This window comes from Struthio camelus, chromosome 2 (genome assembly GCF_040807025.1).
Source record: "Struthio camelus isolate bStrCam1 chromosome 2, bStrCam1.hap1, whole genome shotgun sequence".
Taxonomy (NCBI): Eukaryota; Metazoa; Chordata; class Aves; order Struthioniformes; family Struthionidae; genus Struthio; species Struthio camelus.
Genome location: NC_090943.1, coordinates 5,271,914 through 5,290,353, shown reverse-complemented (window position 1 = coordinate 5,290,353; position 18,440 = coordinate 5,271,914). Strand labels below are relative to the sequence as shown.

Below are 18,440 nucleotides of genomic sequence, written 5' to 3'. Positions count from 1 at the left end.
TGAAAAATAAATGAGAATGAGTAGCTTTTCTACTGACTCACACTTCCTTGAAGATAAGAGTGTCATACTAAGAACCCTGCTCCTAATATAAAAGGATAAACAGTTGCAGGTTGCTTCATCTCCTTTTATATTGAAACTCTCTAGCTACACCAGTACTGCGAAATAAAAAAGATCTAGGGACAGTTTGCTGGTCCTGTGCTATTCTATTAACCCTGCTTCGGCATTGCTTGGAAGAGTACTGGTTGGCAGGGGTCAGGTCTGTGCCAAGGAATGTGGTAACAATAAACCATATGGATTACAGCAAGTCAGTGCTAGATACTGTGCCCTCCCCAGCCCCTGGTTAAGTTAGCTGTAACCTGCGATGTTGCGCTCCAAGTGTTAAGTGCTTTGTTTTTGTAATATTAGATCCAAATGGGTTGACCTAGGAGGAAACACATTATTCTCTAGGAAACAAGAGACAATAGTTTGCAGTCTCAGACAAAACAAAACTGTAGATTACGGTTGTGTCTAACTGTAGTTTAGTGATATCAGCACTTGGCTGAAGTACAGTGTATGGGCAAATTTAGTGTCTTTGAGACCAGGAGAGATGAAAATACTATCAAGTAACTAGCAAAAAGAAATCTCAGCTGAAATCTAGTATGAGCAAAAAGCAAGAGGAGATCCGATTATATTTTAAAACATACTACAGACAACTATATTAAAATATATGTCATAATATAAGGTACTGTTATATTCGGCAAGAACTCAGTGTTTCTTATGCTACTGTACAAACTTGCTCTCAGTCCTCTTATTTCGACTAACCTACTGAGCCTCTTATATAATTTTCTTAGTTTTCTTATATAATGTTCCTTAGTAACATGGATGAGTTTTTTTTAACATTCTGTCATATCTGAATTGTGGTCATTTGTATTTCATTGCATAAGTCCTCCGAAGTGTTTCTTTTCTTTATGGTATCAAAGACTGCCAGTGAGAAAGGTGCCAAAATGCTTTTAAATTGGGAAAGTCCTGAGTATGATATGTGTGAGTTCTGTTTTTGTTCATCTTTCACACACTGCAAAAGGAAATTAAGTTAATGGAAAGTATGTGGTATGACAACAATAGTTGCTAAAATAATATCACGTGTACAAAGAATGTTGCTGAGGAAATTATTCCATACTATTTTTGAAGAGACTGTCAATGCAATATCTTTTTCCAGGCAATAGCCAATGATGCAGTACTGCTCTTTTGAAAAAAGGCCATTTTTTTTACCACAGTCATATGAAACTTTTCCTTACTTCTGAATTCACTTTGGTACAAATTCAACAGGAAGAGCAAAACCATATTAAAACAATCTAGCTTTATATTTAGGTTTTGACTTCACAGCCGAGTTTAAATACTGAGTCCTTTTTAGTAGGTGTTTATATCTGTAACTAGAATTTGTAACTTGTCATTTTATTAATATACAATTAAATCACATGTGTTGTTGTGAACAACAACTACCTATTAGCTGATAGAAAAATTACCCTGGTACAAGAACCCCATCTGGTACCTATTCCCACTTACATTAATTGGATGTTTGTAAAGTAGTTCAATAACTGACTTGAACCTGATCCTAGTCCCCGTGAAGGATCATCCTGGTCCCAAGAGGGATGTAAATTTCATTTTATGTCCTTATCCTTTGAACTCAGAGGCAGTCACATGTACAAGAATATCCTCACTTGAAATTCAGGACAGTATAGAATCTGTCAGTGTGTATGAGCTGACAGGATCTGACCTATCCTGAAATCACACCAATGAAATAAAATTGGTATTGAAATAGGACTGAAATCCTGAATCAATTGCACTGTGTTGCTGGTTGCTTTTCCTGATGAACTTTGAAGTTCAGATTTATTCCACTGAAATAAATTTCACTCTAACACCATTTATTTTTGTATACTAAATCTCAATGAGATTACTCCTTTGCAGAGAACATTTTGAAAGCTAGAGGTAAAAGTCATTGCATACGTTTTTTCATCTATCTGTGTCTCTCACTATCTCCATCTCTTTCCATATGCATAATACCTTATATAATACAATATATAATATGTGTATATCTTTGTGTGGGTATACCTCATATTTATTCTTACTTATTCAAACAACTTGTCTCATTAAAAGTTAACATTTGGTCATCCATTCTTTCTTTAATTTTAATGTAGGAAGTCTCCAGCATCCACCTGCAATAAAGAAGATCCAATGAAAGATGTACTAGAACTAGGTAAGTTATATCAAACTCCAGTTTTACTTTTGCCGTCATATTCTTCATAGCAGCTGCAAGCAAATATGTATGAGTCACTTCTTTTGTAACTCTTCATTGATTCAAACAAATTGTATTAGCTTTTAACTTCTTGAGTAAGACTGTGGGAATAAGTTATTCAGAAGTAATCGAACAGAGGGTGGCTCATTAGCTTTCTTTTCTGTCTAAAACTATACTTTTTCTTGATTGAGGACAAGAAAGTGTTAATTGTCGTCTTGGTAAACCTCTGGCACTGAGCCTGCTTGGGAGATGCAGAGGCAAAAAATTTTTTTGTCCAACACATTATATGGAATTTATTTTCTTTCAGTTGATGTTGAGGATGAAGCAACAACTGCAGAAGTTAGTAAGATCCCGGACCTTTCAACATTGTATATGCTTCAAGTAGCATCAAAGGCAATTGATATTTCACTTGCAAAAGTAAGACTAACGATAACAGTAAACAGAAAAATTTATGAAAATGTTGTTTTTATTAAGCTAGCCAAAGCTGCAATGAGTTGTTCTCTATGTGTGGGGTTGTATTTGTGTATGATTTAACATATACTGTATTCATTCATGGATATATTCCTTATTTGGTATTCCGATGAAAAAGTGATATAGGGATACCTGTCCAAATTTCTGAGAAATGCCAGAAAAGCATGCCAGAATGCATCAGCCCACTTGAAGTACAGATAATAGCTGTAACTAATGAAATGTTATATTATTTTATTATTACCTCTAGTCAGTTTTGCATCTTACTCTTTTTTGAGAATTTAAACATTGATTTCAAAACCAGAATTGGTTCAAGTTGGCAAGTAGGAAGGGGGGAATCTATTATTAGCTCTTCCTGTAAGACTTGCCGTCGTAACCATTGTCACTTCATATGCTTTAATGTTATAAAACTTTTTTATCTGTAATGTCAAGAACCTTGAATTCCCAGGGCCAAATGTTCTTAATATTTTGTAGGATATGTGTAGGACAAAAAAAAGCACAAAGAAATGGCAACTTATTTGCCTCACTCCACTCAGGGAGTTCAGTGTTTGCTGAAGTTAGTGGAAGTATTTTCACACGGTGATTTCTGTTCAGGCTGAATTGGGCTGTCAGTGTATTGTAGTGCTGTGAATCTGTCTGCGTGGGAAGAAAATTCACTTGTCGTTAATACTGCTGGGTGACTGCTGCTCATAGAAAACAGCTGAAGAGAAGAAAAGCCACATTGCACCTTCACCTTTCTTTCTAACTAAATCATATATGCTTCTTTAATTGTCTTTTGACAGTGGTTCAGAACAATGTTTTATTTCCCTATCATTGTTTCTCCCTTCCTTATCTTCCTTATTTTGAGCAGAGATGGAACCAGATAGAACCATTAAATACATTTAATGTTTTCCTTCCCATTCAGAGAGAGGGGAAAAAAGGCAAAAAAAGATCATGAGGATATCTTCCAATCTCATTTCTAGACCAAAGAAATCTGAGTAACTATCCAAATATTGAGGGATCTGTTCTTACTCAGTTTTACAGTATTATAAATGCAATTTATTCAGTTTAGCTATTCTTGAATAGCAATGACCTGCATATATGCAGGATCAACATCTGAATTCGACATGTGCTGACGTGTCATCAGATAAATAGCAAAACAGACTGCATTTTCTCCATACTATGCCCATCAGGGTCTTTTTCTCACTAATGTAACCACATAGTAGGTGTTGCTCCTCTGGCTGTTAAATTTAAGGCAGTATTCTGTAAGCCTTCCAGGGAAAAAGCTGCCCCAAACAATCTGCATAAACAGTTTTCTAATGCCGGGCAACACATAGCATTATGAGCTGAAGGAATATTGCAGGAAAAGGAAAAAATTACTCCTTTTCATCTGAGTGCTGCTATTTACAGTACGTATAAAACAGAAATTAAAAGGGTGGTTGTAGCAAGTTAGTCATTACCCTGCCACAGTCCTCCTTTCTTTTCTACAGACTACTACAAGAAAACATACCTGACTTTTGAATTTGTTTTTAAAATGAGAACTTTTTTCTGTCTTTTTTGTTTAGGAAATAAAAAATCTTTTGTTTGGCTCTAGTCTTTGTTGCTTCAGTGAAGAATGGAAAATACAGAGTTTTACATTTAATAACATACCTCAGTTAAAATATGGCATCGTGCAAAAAAAGGTACTGTAAATTACTTCTTTAACAAACAAAAGTGATCATTGCTTTTTACACTGAGTTTAAAGAGGCTGTGTGTTTTAGCAGTGAAAAAAAGTCTTTAAAAGAGTCTTCTCTTTCTTTAGTATCACTGGTTACCACTCAATGATGTCACCTTGCCAAGTCTTATTAAAAGACTTGAGATGGATGGAATATTTCTGAGGAAAGCTTAAACCAGCTACAAAGAGTGTGCATATATGGTATGTGTGGGGTAATTTGTAGGGAAAAAGACAAGTCAGTTAAGGAGATAGTAAAAGAATAAAAGGGCATAAACCAGGGTAAAGTCAGAGTGAAGATTAAAAAAAAAAAGAAAAAAAATAGAAAAAGAAAAAAGTTTAACATGTTTAAGAGGGAACTTGATCAGTCTCAAAATGGAGAGAGTTAACAAGAATTGCCTGCAATAATAGGGAAAAGCACAAGGAGATTCTTGCCAGTCCTGTGTTCCTGAGCATTGGGGAATCATGTGATGAGTCTTACTCCTAAGAAAAAAGAAAAAAAACTGAAGAAAAAAATGAGAAAATGCTCCAGCAGTATCACTGGGACTGCTATCCAGGTGGGACCACCTCTTTGCAGCCTCATTTCCTTAATTCTGAGCTGCAGCCACAAGATTCCAGATCATCCCTAAATCAAGGCTTCCTAGTTTCTAAGCCGCGAGCAGCTGGAACCTGAAATCCCCAGCAGTTTCCGGGCACCTGAATCTTACAGAGCAAGACTGCTGTATGCGAGATCACAGAATCATAGAATCCCAGAATGGTTGAGGTTGGAAGTGACCTCTGGAGATCATCTAGTCCAACCTCCCTGCTCAAGCAGGGTCCTCTAGAGCATATTGCCCAGGATCACGTCCAGATGGGTTCTGAATATCTCCAGGGAAGGAGACGCCACTAACTCTCTGGGCAACCTGTTCCAATGCTCTGTCACCCTCACAGTGAAGAAGTTTTTTCTCAGGTTCAGATGGAACTTCCTGTGGTTCAGTTTCTGCCCATTGCCTCTTGTCCTGTTGCTGGGCACCACGGAGAAGAGATTGGCCCCATCCTCTTGACACTCCCCCTTCAGATACTTGTACACATTGATGAGATTGCCTCTCAGTCTTCTCTTCTCCAGGCTGAACAGGCCCAGCTCTTGCAGTCTTTCTTCAGAGGAGAGATGCTCCAGCCCTCTAATCATCTTGGTAGCCCTCCGCTGGACTCTCTCCAGGAGTGCCATGTCTCTCTTGTCCTGGGGAGCCCAGAAGTGGACACAGTACTGCAGGTGAGGCCTCCCCAGGGCTGAGTAGAGGGGCAGGATCACCTCCCCCGACCTGCTGCCAACACTCTGCACTTGGGGTGCCTAATGCACCCCAGGAATCCATTGGCCTTCTTGGCCACAAGGGCACACTGCTGGCTCATGTTTAACTTGTTGTCCACCAGGACTCCCCCCAGGTCTTTTTCTGCAGTGCTGCTTTCCAGCAGGTCAACCCCCAGCCTGTCCTGGTGCATGCGGTTATTCCTCCCCAGGTGCAGGACCCTGCACTTGCCCTTTGTTGAACTTCAGGAGGTTCCTCTCCGCCCACCTCTCCAGCCTGTCCAGGTCCCTCTGAAAGGCAGCACAGCCTTCTGGTGTGTCAGCCTCTCCTCCCAGTTTAGTACCATCAGCGAACTTGCTGAGGGTGCACTCTGCCTTCCTCCAGGTCATTGATGAATACATTGAACAAGACTGGGCCCAGGACTGAGCCCTGGGGGACTCCACTAGCCACAGGCCTCCAACTTGACTCTGCACCACTGACCACAACTCTCTGAGCTCTGCCATCCAGCCAGTTCTCAATCCACCTCACCGTCCAGTCGTCTAGCCCACACTTCCTGAGTTTACCTACGAGGATGTGATGGGAGACAGTGTCCAAAGCCTTGCTCAAGTCCAGGTAGACCACATCCACTGCTCTGCCCTCATCTCCCCAGCCAGGCATCCCATCAGAGAAGGCTATCAGATTGGTCAAGCATGATTTCCCTTTGGTGAATCCGTGCTGACTACTCCGGATCACCTTCTTGTCCTCCACATGCTTAATAAGGACCTCCAGGATGAGCTGTTCCATGACCTTTCCAGGGATGGAGGTGAGGCTGACAGGCCTGTAGTTTCCTGGCTCCTCCTTCTTGCCCTTTTGGAAGACTGGCGTGACACTGGCTTTCTTCCAGTCCTCAGGCACCTCTCCCGATCTCCAGGACCTTTCCGAGATGATGGAGAGTGGCCTAGCAATAACATCCGCCAGCTCCCTCAGCACTCGTGGATGCATCCCATTGGGGCCCATGGGTTTGTGGATGTCAGATTTGCCTAAATGATCTCTAACCCGACCCTCCTCGACCAAGGGAGAGTCTTCCTTTCTCCAGACTTCCTCTCTTGTCCCCAGGGTCTGGAATTCCTGAGGGCTGGCCTTAGCAGAGAAGACTGAAGCAAAGAAGGCATTCAGCAACTCTGCCTTCTCTCTATCCTTCGTCACCAGGGCACCCGCCCCATTCAGCAGTGGGCCCACATTTTCCCCAGTCTTCCTTTTGCTATTGATATATTTGAAGAAGCCCTTCTTGTTGTCCTTGACATCCCTTGCCAGATTTAATTCCAAATGGGCCTTAGCCTTCCTCATTGCATCCCTGGATACTGTGACAATGTCCCTGTATTCCTCCCAAGTGGCCTGTCCCCTTTTCCACATTCTGTGTACTTCCTTCTTCTGTTGGGAGTTTTGCCAGGAGTTCCTTGCTCATCCATGCAGGTCTCCTGCCCGCTTTGCTGGATTTCTTCCTCAGAGGGATGCACCGATCTTGAGCCTGGAGGAGGTGATGCTTGAATATTAACCAGCTTTCTTGGACCCCTCTTCCTTCTAGGGCCCTACCCCAGGAGATTCCCCTAAGTAGGTCCCTGAAGAGGCCAAAGTCGGCTCTCCTGAAGTCCAGCGTTGCAGTCCTACTTATTGCCCTGCTCCCTCCTCATAGGATCCTGCACTCCACCATCTCATGGTCACTGCAGCCAAGGCTGCCCCCAACCTTCACATCTCCAACGAGACCTTCTTTGTTTGTTAGTACAAGGTCTAGCATTGCACCTCTCCTTGTTGGAGAAAGGAGCTTGACAAATGCTGAACTGATTCATCACACATCCTGCTTATGATCCACACAGGAAATCAATGGTGTGACTTTTAGCATATGACAGCAGTGCAATCCTAAATTAATCTCATATTATGGATAGTAACAGTGGCACAAACTTTGGCATGGGCATCAGAGGGCAAATTCTCCAGGAAACTGCATGGTGATCCATACTTTTTTACTTTCGTTGTTTTTCTTAGCTTTGTAGACGAAGCAAGCACTAGTACATCAGTGTATGTGGGATGTTCTTTTGGGGTGGACCCGTGTTTAATTAACAGAATTCTTAATATTAAAGGTGAACCCATGTCTAAAAATGGTAGCTATGGTGCTGACAGACACATGGGACAACATCTGTGGGAAACACTACATCAATTATATTGCAGTGATACCCAGCGCTACCAGTGTGATAAGTGTGAATGCTGTCATGTTACCTATGCTATTAGTCTTGTGTCCTGCGGAGTCTGGTATGTGCATGTATAGGTGTCCTAGAAAAATGATGACTTTTCTCTGTCTCCTCAACAAACTGCTGGAGTAAATGATATGAAGGGTCTGGGTAAATGACAGGTAAAAGGGTGTTGCGCTGGATGAAGTTCATTTGACAAGGAGAGGACATGTCATTTCTTTCCAGAGTCAACTCGTGCATGTCTTGGCCATGGATTTTTACCCATAGGAGCAGGTCTTGGTTATGCAGTGGAAGCAGATAGGCTGGATAGCAGGGAATAAGCAAGAAGGAGAAACCAGATCACTACCTTATTCTGCAGTCTTTCAAAATGGCCACTCATCTATTTTTCATGAAGTTTAATATTAATATGGTATTTATTATGGTTTTTCCAGCATTAGTAAGTTGAAAGTTTCAACTTTCCTTCATTTTTTTTCTCTTTCCCAGTGAGATAGCTCCCTGGAGCAGAGGGCTTTACATAAACACAAATCTGTCTTTAGTGATGGTAACTGGGAATTTGAGGGGAGGCATAGTGCTCAGAGTTGATGAATGGGCAAGGTTTATTTTCACCCTCTGGAAAACAGTGAGATTTGATTTTTTTGCTAGAATTCAAGCTAACTATCTGCTCAACAGGGATCAGGAGATCTTTCATTTCTTTGTTTGCATAATTACAGAATAGATTTAAAAAGCCCCCACCTCTTTTGACATTGTAGATGCCATTATGGTTTGTTCTAGGCATTTTCAGGAAGAGTAGATGGGAAATACGATACCAGTTAGTTACACAGATTTTCAGTGGCTCGGAAAAGCAGAGAGCACTGCAAAGTCATGGATGGAAAAAGAGAGAGGAAAGGATGGCTTAAGCTTGAATGGAAACACATGGACTGCAAAAAAGTTCTCACCAGCATCAAACAGTGGAACTTATTTTTTTCATGGAGTCTCTTGTTATTCCCCTCAGGGTGGCCCATGTGGAGTACTGGCAGCAGTTCAAGCTTGTGTCCTACAACAGCTTATCTTTGGAGACAGTAACAGGAATAAAGATACCCGGTAAGTCAGCAATTGAGATCAGGAAAGTTTTCCATACTGAAGAGAAAAAAGATTATCTTCTGTGGCCAGTCAGGAACCTTTTTGAGTTTGAACGAATTGAACCTTTCTTTGTTTCTGAGGGAGAAAGAAAGTAGCGTATGATTTACTTGTGTTTGCTTCCCTTTTAACTGTAGAATTTTAAAGGTTAACTTTTCATTTGTATAATTACTTGCTTGTGATTAACCAAGAACCTCTAAAAAATCAAACAGCTTGATTTGTGGCGAGTGAAAATCATTTAACCTTGAGATCCCATGGAGAAAAAATTTCAAAGAAAATAAAATGAAAGCTTGAAAGACCATGAAATTCTTGCAGTTTTCGACAATAAGCGAGAATCTCAGTGAAGGTATTAAAGTTATGGCTATTTATTTTTTCCTTGCTGGTATGTTTGATCTTTCACAGCAAAACTCCTTAATAGAATTTAAATTTTCTATATGTGTTTTCTATGTACTTTAAAGAAATTTGGTTAAATAGTGATAGCATCAAGGAAAATTGCTTGAATTGCTCTTCAGCTAATACGTTCTTGTCGTTTTGATAAAGGAACAGAGCTTGTTCAATGAAATGCTGGAAAATAATGTTTAAAAAGATTTACCTCATTACCAGGCCTGCTATATTCACCTTTTATTTTTAAAAATAAATCAAGTCCATTGCAAAAGAGCCATTTTCCAAAGCTGTCCTGCATTTTATAGATGCAGTTTGTTCAATAAGGACAGCAATATTTTACTCGTATTGTTGTTTACACTGCCTCCTCCCCTGTAGTCTGTGGGTAATACACTGACTCCATTGCAATCTGAAGGAAAGCTTTCAGGCTAAGCTTTCACCCAGACTTCGTAAACCAACCTTAGAAGGTAAAAGAACCTTCTTGTATAAACAAAATTTAGCCTTCAATGTCCACTTTCCTGCTTGAAAGCATTTGGGTAGTGGCAAGGTTTCTGTTGAGTTTTCCTCAGCTTTAGCTGACTGGCATCTAAAGCAGATTAATTGCTTGGGCTTTTCTTATAAACAATGGAAAGAAAAAGGCACTAGTAGAGCACCATTGTCTGTCTTCAGGGCCCATCACAATACTGGATGGGAAGTGATAGTTAATCAAAGGATTACTAGGCCCTAGGGAGTCCACACAGGTGGACTAGGTCCTAGCGGGTAATCAGTCCTGAGGTGAGATGTCATGTGAACCAATAGAGACATTGTAAACCGTGCTTACAGTCTAAGTAAAATATTGCAGATTTTACCATTAGTACTACTGTTGTTGCTGTTATTAGTTACGCTGATTGCTTATGGGCCTCAAGATAAGGGTTCAGTTGAAGTAGTTGCTATGAATTCATCAACTGAGAATTGTCTGTTCCTTGAAGCAATTTAAAGAAAAATAATCTAGACTGGTAAAAAAGATGGGTTCAATGGTATAATACATGTTCAGAGTGTAATTTAGACTATAATGGCAGTAGATTTTTCAAGGTAGAGACTGGATCTTGTCCACAGAAAAGAGCTCAGAAGCCTATATGGAAGAAAAGTAACATGTTTAGATTTTATGACCAAGAATCTCCACAGAAATTACCAAAGAATTATTTCTGGTTGTGAGAACCAGGAATTTATTTCAGCTTGGAGGGCAGGCTTTGATTATCCGTTCCTTGTTCCCCTTGTCTCAGGTCTTCTTTGATAAAAGCAGAGATGCTAGCCTTTTGCTCTTTCAGCATGGTGCAGTGGCGGTACATGCTGTAAAATTATGAGGTGCCCAAGTAAATGGGTTAATTGAGGCCACATCGTTGAAGCTATAAATGTTGCAAATTAAACTAACTACAGCGTATACTATTTACTTGACAATATTTACCCCTCCTTTTTTTCCTCCTGTTATCCACATGCTTTTCAAGGATTTTACTTTTACATATTTTGTGTATGAAAAGGGCTGCTAAGGTATGCAGAAAGTCTCCAAGGAATTTCAAGTTAACAGGTCTTTATGCACAGAAATACTAAAAGCCTTTGGGCTCCTGAAAATGAGTAGCAAGATGGCCTGGTTTATTCATGAGATAGATAAACATATTTTTCTTATGATGTATCTGCCATGGGCAGAAACTCTTACTCAAGTAGAAGGAAAAGGGAATCTCAGTGCTTGAAATGAGACGATTAGCATCCCTTTCTACTGTAGCTGAATTTTCAAAGTATTAGGCACTTCATCTCAAGCATTTAATTTCGAACTTCTTCAAGCTTCAAGAAATACTTAGCATGACTCTTTCTTACTCTGCTACCTCTCTCAGACACATAAATTAGTTGCTGTGCTTCCCATGGATTCCTGAGTGTCTGTATTAGAACACAGCAAAGATAAGAGACCATTGTGGTTATATTGTTTCTAATTGAAATTCTCACCTATTAGTTCCCATAGCTCACATCTTTCAGAGGGAAACATTCTCTAAATGAACATTATGTTGAAGACAGACATTGAACTTGAAAGGCTGTTTAATTTTTTTGTTGTTTAGTGTTTCTTGTTTAGTCTTTTGAAATATTAGATCTTTTACTCAAATGCTGGAAATAAGTTTTGGCTTCATGTCCCATCCTGGTAGTGTTCTAAAACTGATAAAATCTGAAGTTCAAAGAGTGCCGTTCTTGAAGCCACTAGAGAAAGATTCCAGTTCTGCATTCCCAGGGGGAAGGGTCTGTCGTCCACTTCTTTAGGCGGTGCTCAAAGACTCATGCATACTTGGTTTTACTCCTAGATCTGCCTCTTTTCCCTCATTTGACTTTTGACCTTCTAGTCCTATGTATAGTAATTCCTATATGTATATATATCACATATAGATATATTAAGCAATCTTATTGCAGAATATTAAAACAATTTTATTACAGATTTAAGGATCTTTTACTTATCCTGTCCATTTGTGGCCAATACGATACAATTCCCTAAAGTACCTTTACCTGTATTTTTTTCCAACCAGTTATAAATGTGCATTCTGAAAGACGATCTACTATTTCTTTTCGAAGATTAATTTTCAGTATGTGATTATACATCTATATATGATCAGTTCCCATTGTTGATCGTACCTCATTTGGTTTTCTCTTGATTGAGCTGATTGTTGTTGTTATAATCATTTATTTTATGCTAAATAGTGCTTCTGCTTCATGCTTTGCACTGTTACCATCATTACACTTTTTTTAGTCAAGTTCTTAATTAACCTAATTCCACATATAATTTCATTTCAATCTTTCCTTGTAAATCAGGCACCATCTTTAGCATTAATCTTCTAAAAGCATCAATTGTATATGTAGTCTCTTAGATTCACCTATACTGCAGTGGTATTTATGCAGAATATATAGATATGAGCTAGCAAGCTCACAGCACTCTAGCCATCACTGTAAGCCACATACGCTCATCAGGATACCCCAAGTGCAACCACATTGCTATTAACACCGGAGCTAGCTGAAGTACGGTTCCTCATATTGCAGTTTTGTCTCTGACTGCAGTAGAGACCTACCCACTTTGCCTAACAATCTAAAGAGGAAGTTTTTCTAGAAATAGCTGTATTCACTGAATGTAATTACCTTCAGTAAAATTCAAGGTACCTGCTTAGATGCCTAAAATGAGATTTCAAATGGCTCATCCCAGGGAAGGGATCCAAAAAGCCGATAGTTCATTGGCCACTTCTCCCTGTTTAGAGATTTTTTTGGCTACGGAGCCAGTGCTGAACACAACCACATCCTCCTGTTGCCCATTCAGTCTAATGCTGAGCACTCTTCACACTGTGTCCACAGTGAGTACTCTAATGGCATCTCTGATTCAGATACTTAAGCCTCAGAAAAAATCTGGAGTTCAAATATACCTGTATATCTCGTGTATGTCGTTAGTAACCATAGTGGCTCCTTGTTCAACTCACAGGTTTTTTTTGTTTTTGAATTGACCTTCAGAGCTGCCTGAATCTCTCTCATGACTATAGAAGGAATTGAGATACCTAATGACAATTTTCTAAAGCAACTTGCTGGAGCCTCATTATTAGACATTACAACACCTAAATTGTCTGTAAGAAAGCAGTTTTGTTCTTATGGCTACAAACCTGCTATGAGTCTGTATATACTGAAATAGGGGCAGTTTTCTCTCTAATGGCTAAGCTTCCTGATACACATTTTGGTACTTATCTCTTTCTTGCATTTCCTGGACTACAGCAGTCTTCAGCCTTCAGAAGTTCACAGAACCAAATGCCTCACCATGGCTATTGCAGACATATTATGGCGTGCAGGAGGCAATGAAAAAGCAGTTGTGGCACTGTAAGTAAGAGAAAAATCTGTGGTTATTGTACAATGCTCCCAGCAGCAAAATGTGGAATGTTTTCCATCTATGAAGTGTTTCTTTTGCAGTGATATCGTACATCTGTTTCTCTGCGTCTGTTTTAATGTCATTGCTCTAATACTCTTTTCCAATAGACAGTATCATTAACAATTTAAACTTATATTTATCCTTTTTCTGCATATAGAAACTTATAATTCATATTGAACAGACTGAGAATTAGAGCATAGATAACGTAGATGTTTCATTGATAATGAACTTTTTATGTGGAAGTTTTTTTTTTTTTTTTCATAAATAGTTCAAAATAATGAAGAAAATCTTTAGTTCATCATCCAGTTCATGTAGAATGTTGATTTCTCTTTAATGTGTTTTGGAGTCTTTTAACATGAACTTTGGTATTATTTGAATATCCTTTTTAGGCCATCAGGAAAACAGCAGTTCACTCCCATAGGAAAATACAAAGCGGATGGAATCTTAGAAACTGTAAGGTTCTCTGCAACTTAAAGTGATATTTTCCATATATCCTTTCTGTAACTTTTCCTATTTCAGTACAATGAATCTGATTTCCATATATCCCGTGTTACTGTCATAGTGTTTTAAAACCACTGATGTCAAATTATTTAGTTGTGATCCAAAAGCCAGTAGGAAACAATAAAATCCTGTAGTCTCTCTGGCTCTGAACTGTTCCAGTATCTGTGGACGTTTGGACTCCCTGAAGTCCTTGTTTCCTTTAACTTTCAAGCTTATAAACTGTGCCCACTTCTGTTGGTATGCAGTAAAAATGGAAGTGGATCCTTTCAAGTTCCTCAGCACAGCCATGAGCGTCAAAAGGCAGTATTTTCTTCGTGTGTTTTTATACAATATTCTTTGCCTTTTTTTTCCAGTAACTGCAAATGGCAGAATACTTTCCAGTTATGCCTTTATTTCCATCTGAATCTTTCCAATGGCTTTATAAACATTTATGCCGTAAGCCAGGCTTTAGCGGTTTAAGGAAATATTACTGATCTCCTGAATGCAGGAATGGGTGTGTCTAGACAGTGCTTTTCAGAACCAGACAGTTTTGGAACAACTAGAAGCTAAAACCTATATAAATGTGGTGAATGCAGCACAAAACTTTGGCCAAGAGGCTAGATGCATTATTTAATTAACATACTAACATAATTCTGAGCTGTCTAACATTTCAGAGTGCAGTTAACACTATAACGCTGCCTCTAGGTACTACTTATCAAAGGTCATGTGGACATAGCTACAGTGAAAGTAAAAGGAAACCCATGATGAAAAGGAAACTCCTGATAGAGCCAGGAATATAATCCTGATTACTTGACCTTTCCCCGTGCCATATCTGCAAGACCATCATTCTTTTCAAAATCAGGTAAAATGGACAAAGAGTGCTGAAGTAAGGGCCTGGTCCTGTGAACTTTCCTGAACTTTATGTTAAATAGGATTATTCATGGGAGTATTCTCTGGATGTGAGGAGAAGTGCTCTGACATATACCTGCTGTAGACAGGTCACTACAAGGGGTGCACACTCCTGAGCTACTTTCCTCTTCTCTGTCCTCTAAAGCTGCATTGTTCCTGTGTTTGTTCTAAGAATTGCTTTTCATCGCATAAACAATGTTTGACATTGATCAAGGTGGCCATAGATTAAACTTACGAAAGGCAAGAAGCAGCATTTAAAAATTCAGTGTATGAAGTGCTAAGATAGCATATGTACTAAGTAACAACAGCCAAAAAAAGATAGATTTCATTAGCTCCTTATAGCATTTTATGTTAGCTGAAGATCTTTCCAGTCAGATAGAGAGTTATGTCTACTTTAATTCAGCTTTCAGGTTATGGAAACGAATTGTTATCATTTCAGTTGCATTTTTTCTTACATTTCTTCCCAGCTAATACTACATAGTGCCACAAGACACGAAGACCTGATTGCATTTCTTCAGAAGAATATTCACCAGGTACTGAGTATAAGGAACATATTAAATTTGTTATTGTTCAGCTGCCAGTCTTTCTGTATTTATCAGTTTCATATGATGTCTTCTGAACATTGTCTCAGCCACCATATGGGCATGCCTTGCGTTTTAAAACATAGAGCAACAAATTCACTTTTAGCATAAATGAGAATGATTCTGCTTTCAGTTGGATTTGCCTTTCTTTAGGATTGGGCTAAAAAATGTACACAACAAACAAAGTAAATACAATTTTTTTTTTCTTTTCAGTTTGAAACTGGTCCTTATGGTTGCATCCTTCTGACTGTGTCTGTCATCTTATCAAGATCTATCAATCTGTGAGTGTCTCTGTATCCCTGTTTATTAAACTGCAAAACAACTAAGCTGTGAGAAAGTGAGAAGATAGCCATGATGTACTGAACTCTCTGGTCTTTTAAATCTATCTTGATGCTTACTCTGATAACTATAGGGAAGTTAGTACTTTGATTTGTTCAGTCAGCCTTTGCTTTTTTTTTTTTTTGTGTGTGTGTGTGTGTGTGTGTGTGAGTTTGAGACTGGCCTATAAATGTATGATTAATCAAGGGTGACCACCAATATGGAGGGAGTTATGAAAGTAGGAATGTAAACATAAGAAAGGAGCAAAGTGGATCAGCCACATCATCTTTTCTCTTCCTACTGGAATAGTGATATTCTGCAGTCACCAAAGCTCATCACATGCCTTTATAAAAAAAGGAAGATTTTTTGCCACTGCTCTTTAAAAACTGTTTAGGAACCTAATTACTTGATGGGTGGGAAATTTCTCAGTTCTAGCCTGAATTTATTCATGACTAAATTGAATTTTCTTTTGTTGTTGTGCCAGTATCTCCCCAACTTAAATTTATATACTTCCTGGTGTTAACAACATAAGAATGACTACATTGGGTTAGACTAAAGGTCCAGCTACCCAATGACTCATAGTAATTGTGTATAAAAAGAGTATTAGAAACAGGCCAAGTATGGAGGGATCTCTGCCTTTGACACTTCTGCGAATAACCTTAGGGCCTTCCTGAACTGGAGGGAAGCAAGTGAACTATGTATTGACTGCCTGGCATATTTTGGAGAGCAAACCTTCTCAGTCTTCATGAGAACTGTACCAGTCAGACTGCCTCGGTTTCCTTTTATGAGAGACTTGTTTGTCCCCCAGTAATCTTCCTTTCATCTCTTTGAGTTTGAATGAAGCTTTACTGAAGACAATCCCAGAATGGTGTGCCGTATTTCAGATCACTTTTCCCTAGAGTGGAATGCAAGATTAATACTTGCCAGATACATTGCAGAATGGTTTGACTCATTGCTATCCTGCAGTCTATAAAGATTCACTGCTCTTGTTTCTGTTCTGCAATATCCAACTAATATGTTTGTTAATCATTCAAACATAAACGAGATTTGACCTGTCCTTTATGCCTCCTACATACTGGCTTGAGTGACTTCTGTAAAGAAAATAATGGCCATAGGGTGAATCCATCCAGAGTGCAGAATAGGTTGTTTTTTAGTGAGGTTGTCAGCTCTAGTGTTTATCCATACCACAATCGAAAATAACATAACTTCGTAGGTATGTAATATTTTCCTTTTCGTCACTTCAGTACATAACCTTTATGTTCTTGGTTCTCCAGCAGAGATTTTCTGATCTCTTACAGAAGAATTTATGATCTCCTAGACAGCTTTGCTTTGTTTTCATCTTGAATAGTGATGGTAGCATTTTGCGTATAATACTCTCTCTCTCTCTCTCTCTCCCTCTGCATGTATATGTGTATGCGCGCGCGCACAAACACACACACACACACACACACACACACACTACTATTACATGCTGTTAAAGTGGCAATAATCCTTCTACCCTATTTGATATAAATGGCTCCATCTAAATATTAGGCCTCATCCCCAAGGTAGTTGCCTATGCTACCAATATTGTCAGTTGAAAACAAGACCTATTTGAAGAGCTGCTTATATCACGTACCTCACTTGTTTTAGAGTGGGATGAATAATTTACTCGGGATGCCCCATTCTCTCTATCAATGGCAATGATAAAGAAAGGCTAGCATAGCTTGGATTAGGCACCTAATTTTTAGATGGCTATAAGTAAGGTGTGATAAATCTTGTATGAGTTTAATAACTGGTGTAATAGATATGCTGCACTCTAGCTTAAAGAGGTTCATTAAAGTAGCCTCTTCTAAAAGCAAGCTGAGGCTTGCCCAAACCAGATTGCAGTTAATTGTGTATTTAAACATCTTGAATGTCTACTGTGCATCTCAGAGCTGCTTAGAATGTAAAAAATTTATTCATGTTGTCAATTCCACTTTTGTAAAGAATTACAGAATTATCTCAAGTGAAAAGAACTGTCAAGGTGTTCCTTGACAAGTGTATTTCCAGCTTACAGTAACAACTGTCAGGAAGAGAGCAGCTACACTTAAGAGCAGCATGGGTTTAATTTAAGTAGGTGAAATGGTGCTTTTCTTTCTTGCTGCTCTACATTGTCTTGAAAATAAATAGCAACTTAGAACCAAATTTGAGGAATGCAATTGGTTGCTCACCCGTTGAGCTTCCTAAAAGCATTTACAGTTATGTTTCTGTTTTTGTTTCTTCCTTTCTTTAGGTTACAGTAACACTACCGGCTACTCTTAACTCCCTTTTTGCACTCTGACAGTAATGAAATGATAATTTTATAGCATTTGTCAGTATTCTTATTTTGCTGAACTACTTAGGGCATGGAGGTCCAATTTAGTAAAGATATTTGAGTGACTAACAATATACGTAGCATTTAGTACAGTTATCAAAAGCAGCAGTATTCCTAATTCTATTGATTTTGTTGCTTTGCTAGCCAGTAAATAGTAAACATTCTTTAATAATATGAGCAAGGAGGTTATTTTTCTCGTCACCTCTGAATTCTTAACAGGTGGTGTCTGACAGAGCCCATTTAGCATTTGTGATTGTATGCAGGCAGAGCCGTCTTGAAGTGAACATGAAAATTCCTTATGATGCCTGTTTACATTTTTCAGTATCTAAATATTTTTACAGGTCTTGTCCACAGTGAAGAACTGTTTATAAAATGCAGCTCCCTTTGGAGGAAAATACATGACTTTCTCTCAGAACTTCATTTTAAAGTAGCGTTACTCTTCTAGCTTAGTACTGTGTAATACATT

At 38.9% G+C, this 18,440-nt stretch overlaps 1 protein-coding gene across 7 annotated transcripts in view; it reads left to right on the top strand.

Moving 5' to 3' along the window:
- MINDY4 (MINDY lysine 48 deubiquitinase 4) overlaps positions 1 to 18,440 on the top strand; it is an 88,722-nt gene that overhangs the window by 24,074 nt on the left and 46,208 nt on the right. For 6 of the 7 annotated variants that reach the window (XM_068934145.1, XM_068934142.1, XM_068934138.1 and 3 more), the window contains 8 exons: positions 2,175 to 2,233; positions 2,580 to 2,689; positions 4,285 to 4,401; positions 8,930 to 9,018; positions 13,201 to 13,302; positions 13,741 to 13,804; positions 15,208 to 15,273; positions 15,535 to 15,602. In XM_068934145.1, coding sequence (XP_068790246.1) covers positions 2,175 to 2,233; positions 2,580 to 2,689; positions 4,285 to 4,401; positions 8,930 to 9,018; positions 13,201 to 13,302; positions 13,741 to 13,804; positions 15,208 to 15,273; positions 15,535 to 15,602 — 675 coding nt within the window. The remainder of the gene's footprint in view (positions 1 to 2,174; positions 2,234 to 2,579; positions 2,690 to 4,284; positions 4,402 to 8,929; positions 9,019 to 13,200; positions 13,303 to 13,740; positions 13,805 to 15,207; positions 15,274 to 15,534; positions 15,603 to 18,440) is intronic. The other variant, XM_068934139.1, reaches the window with a different exon arrangement.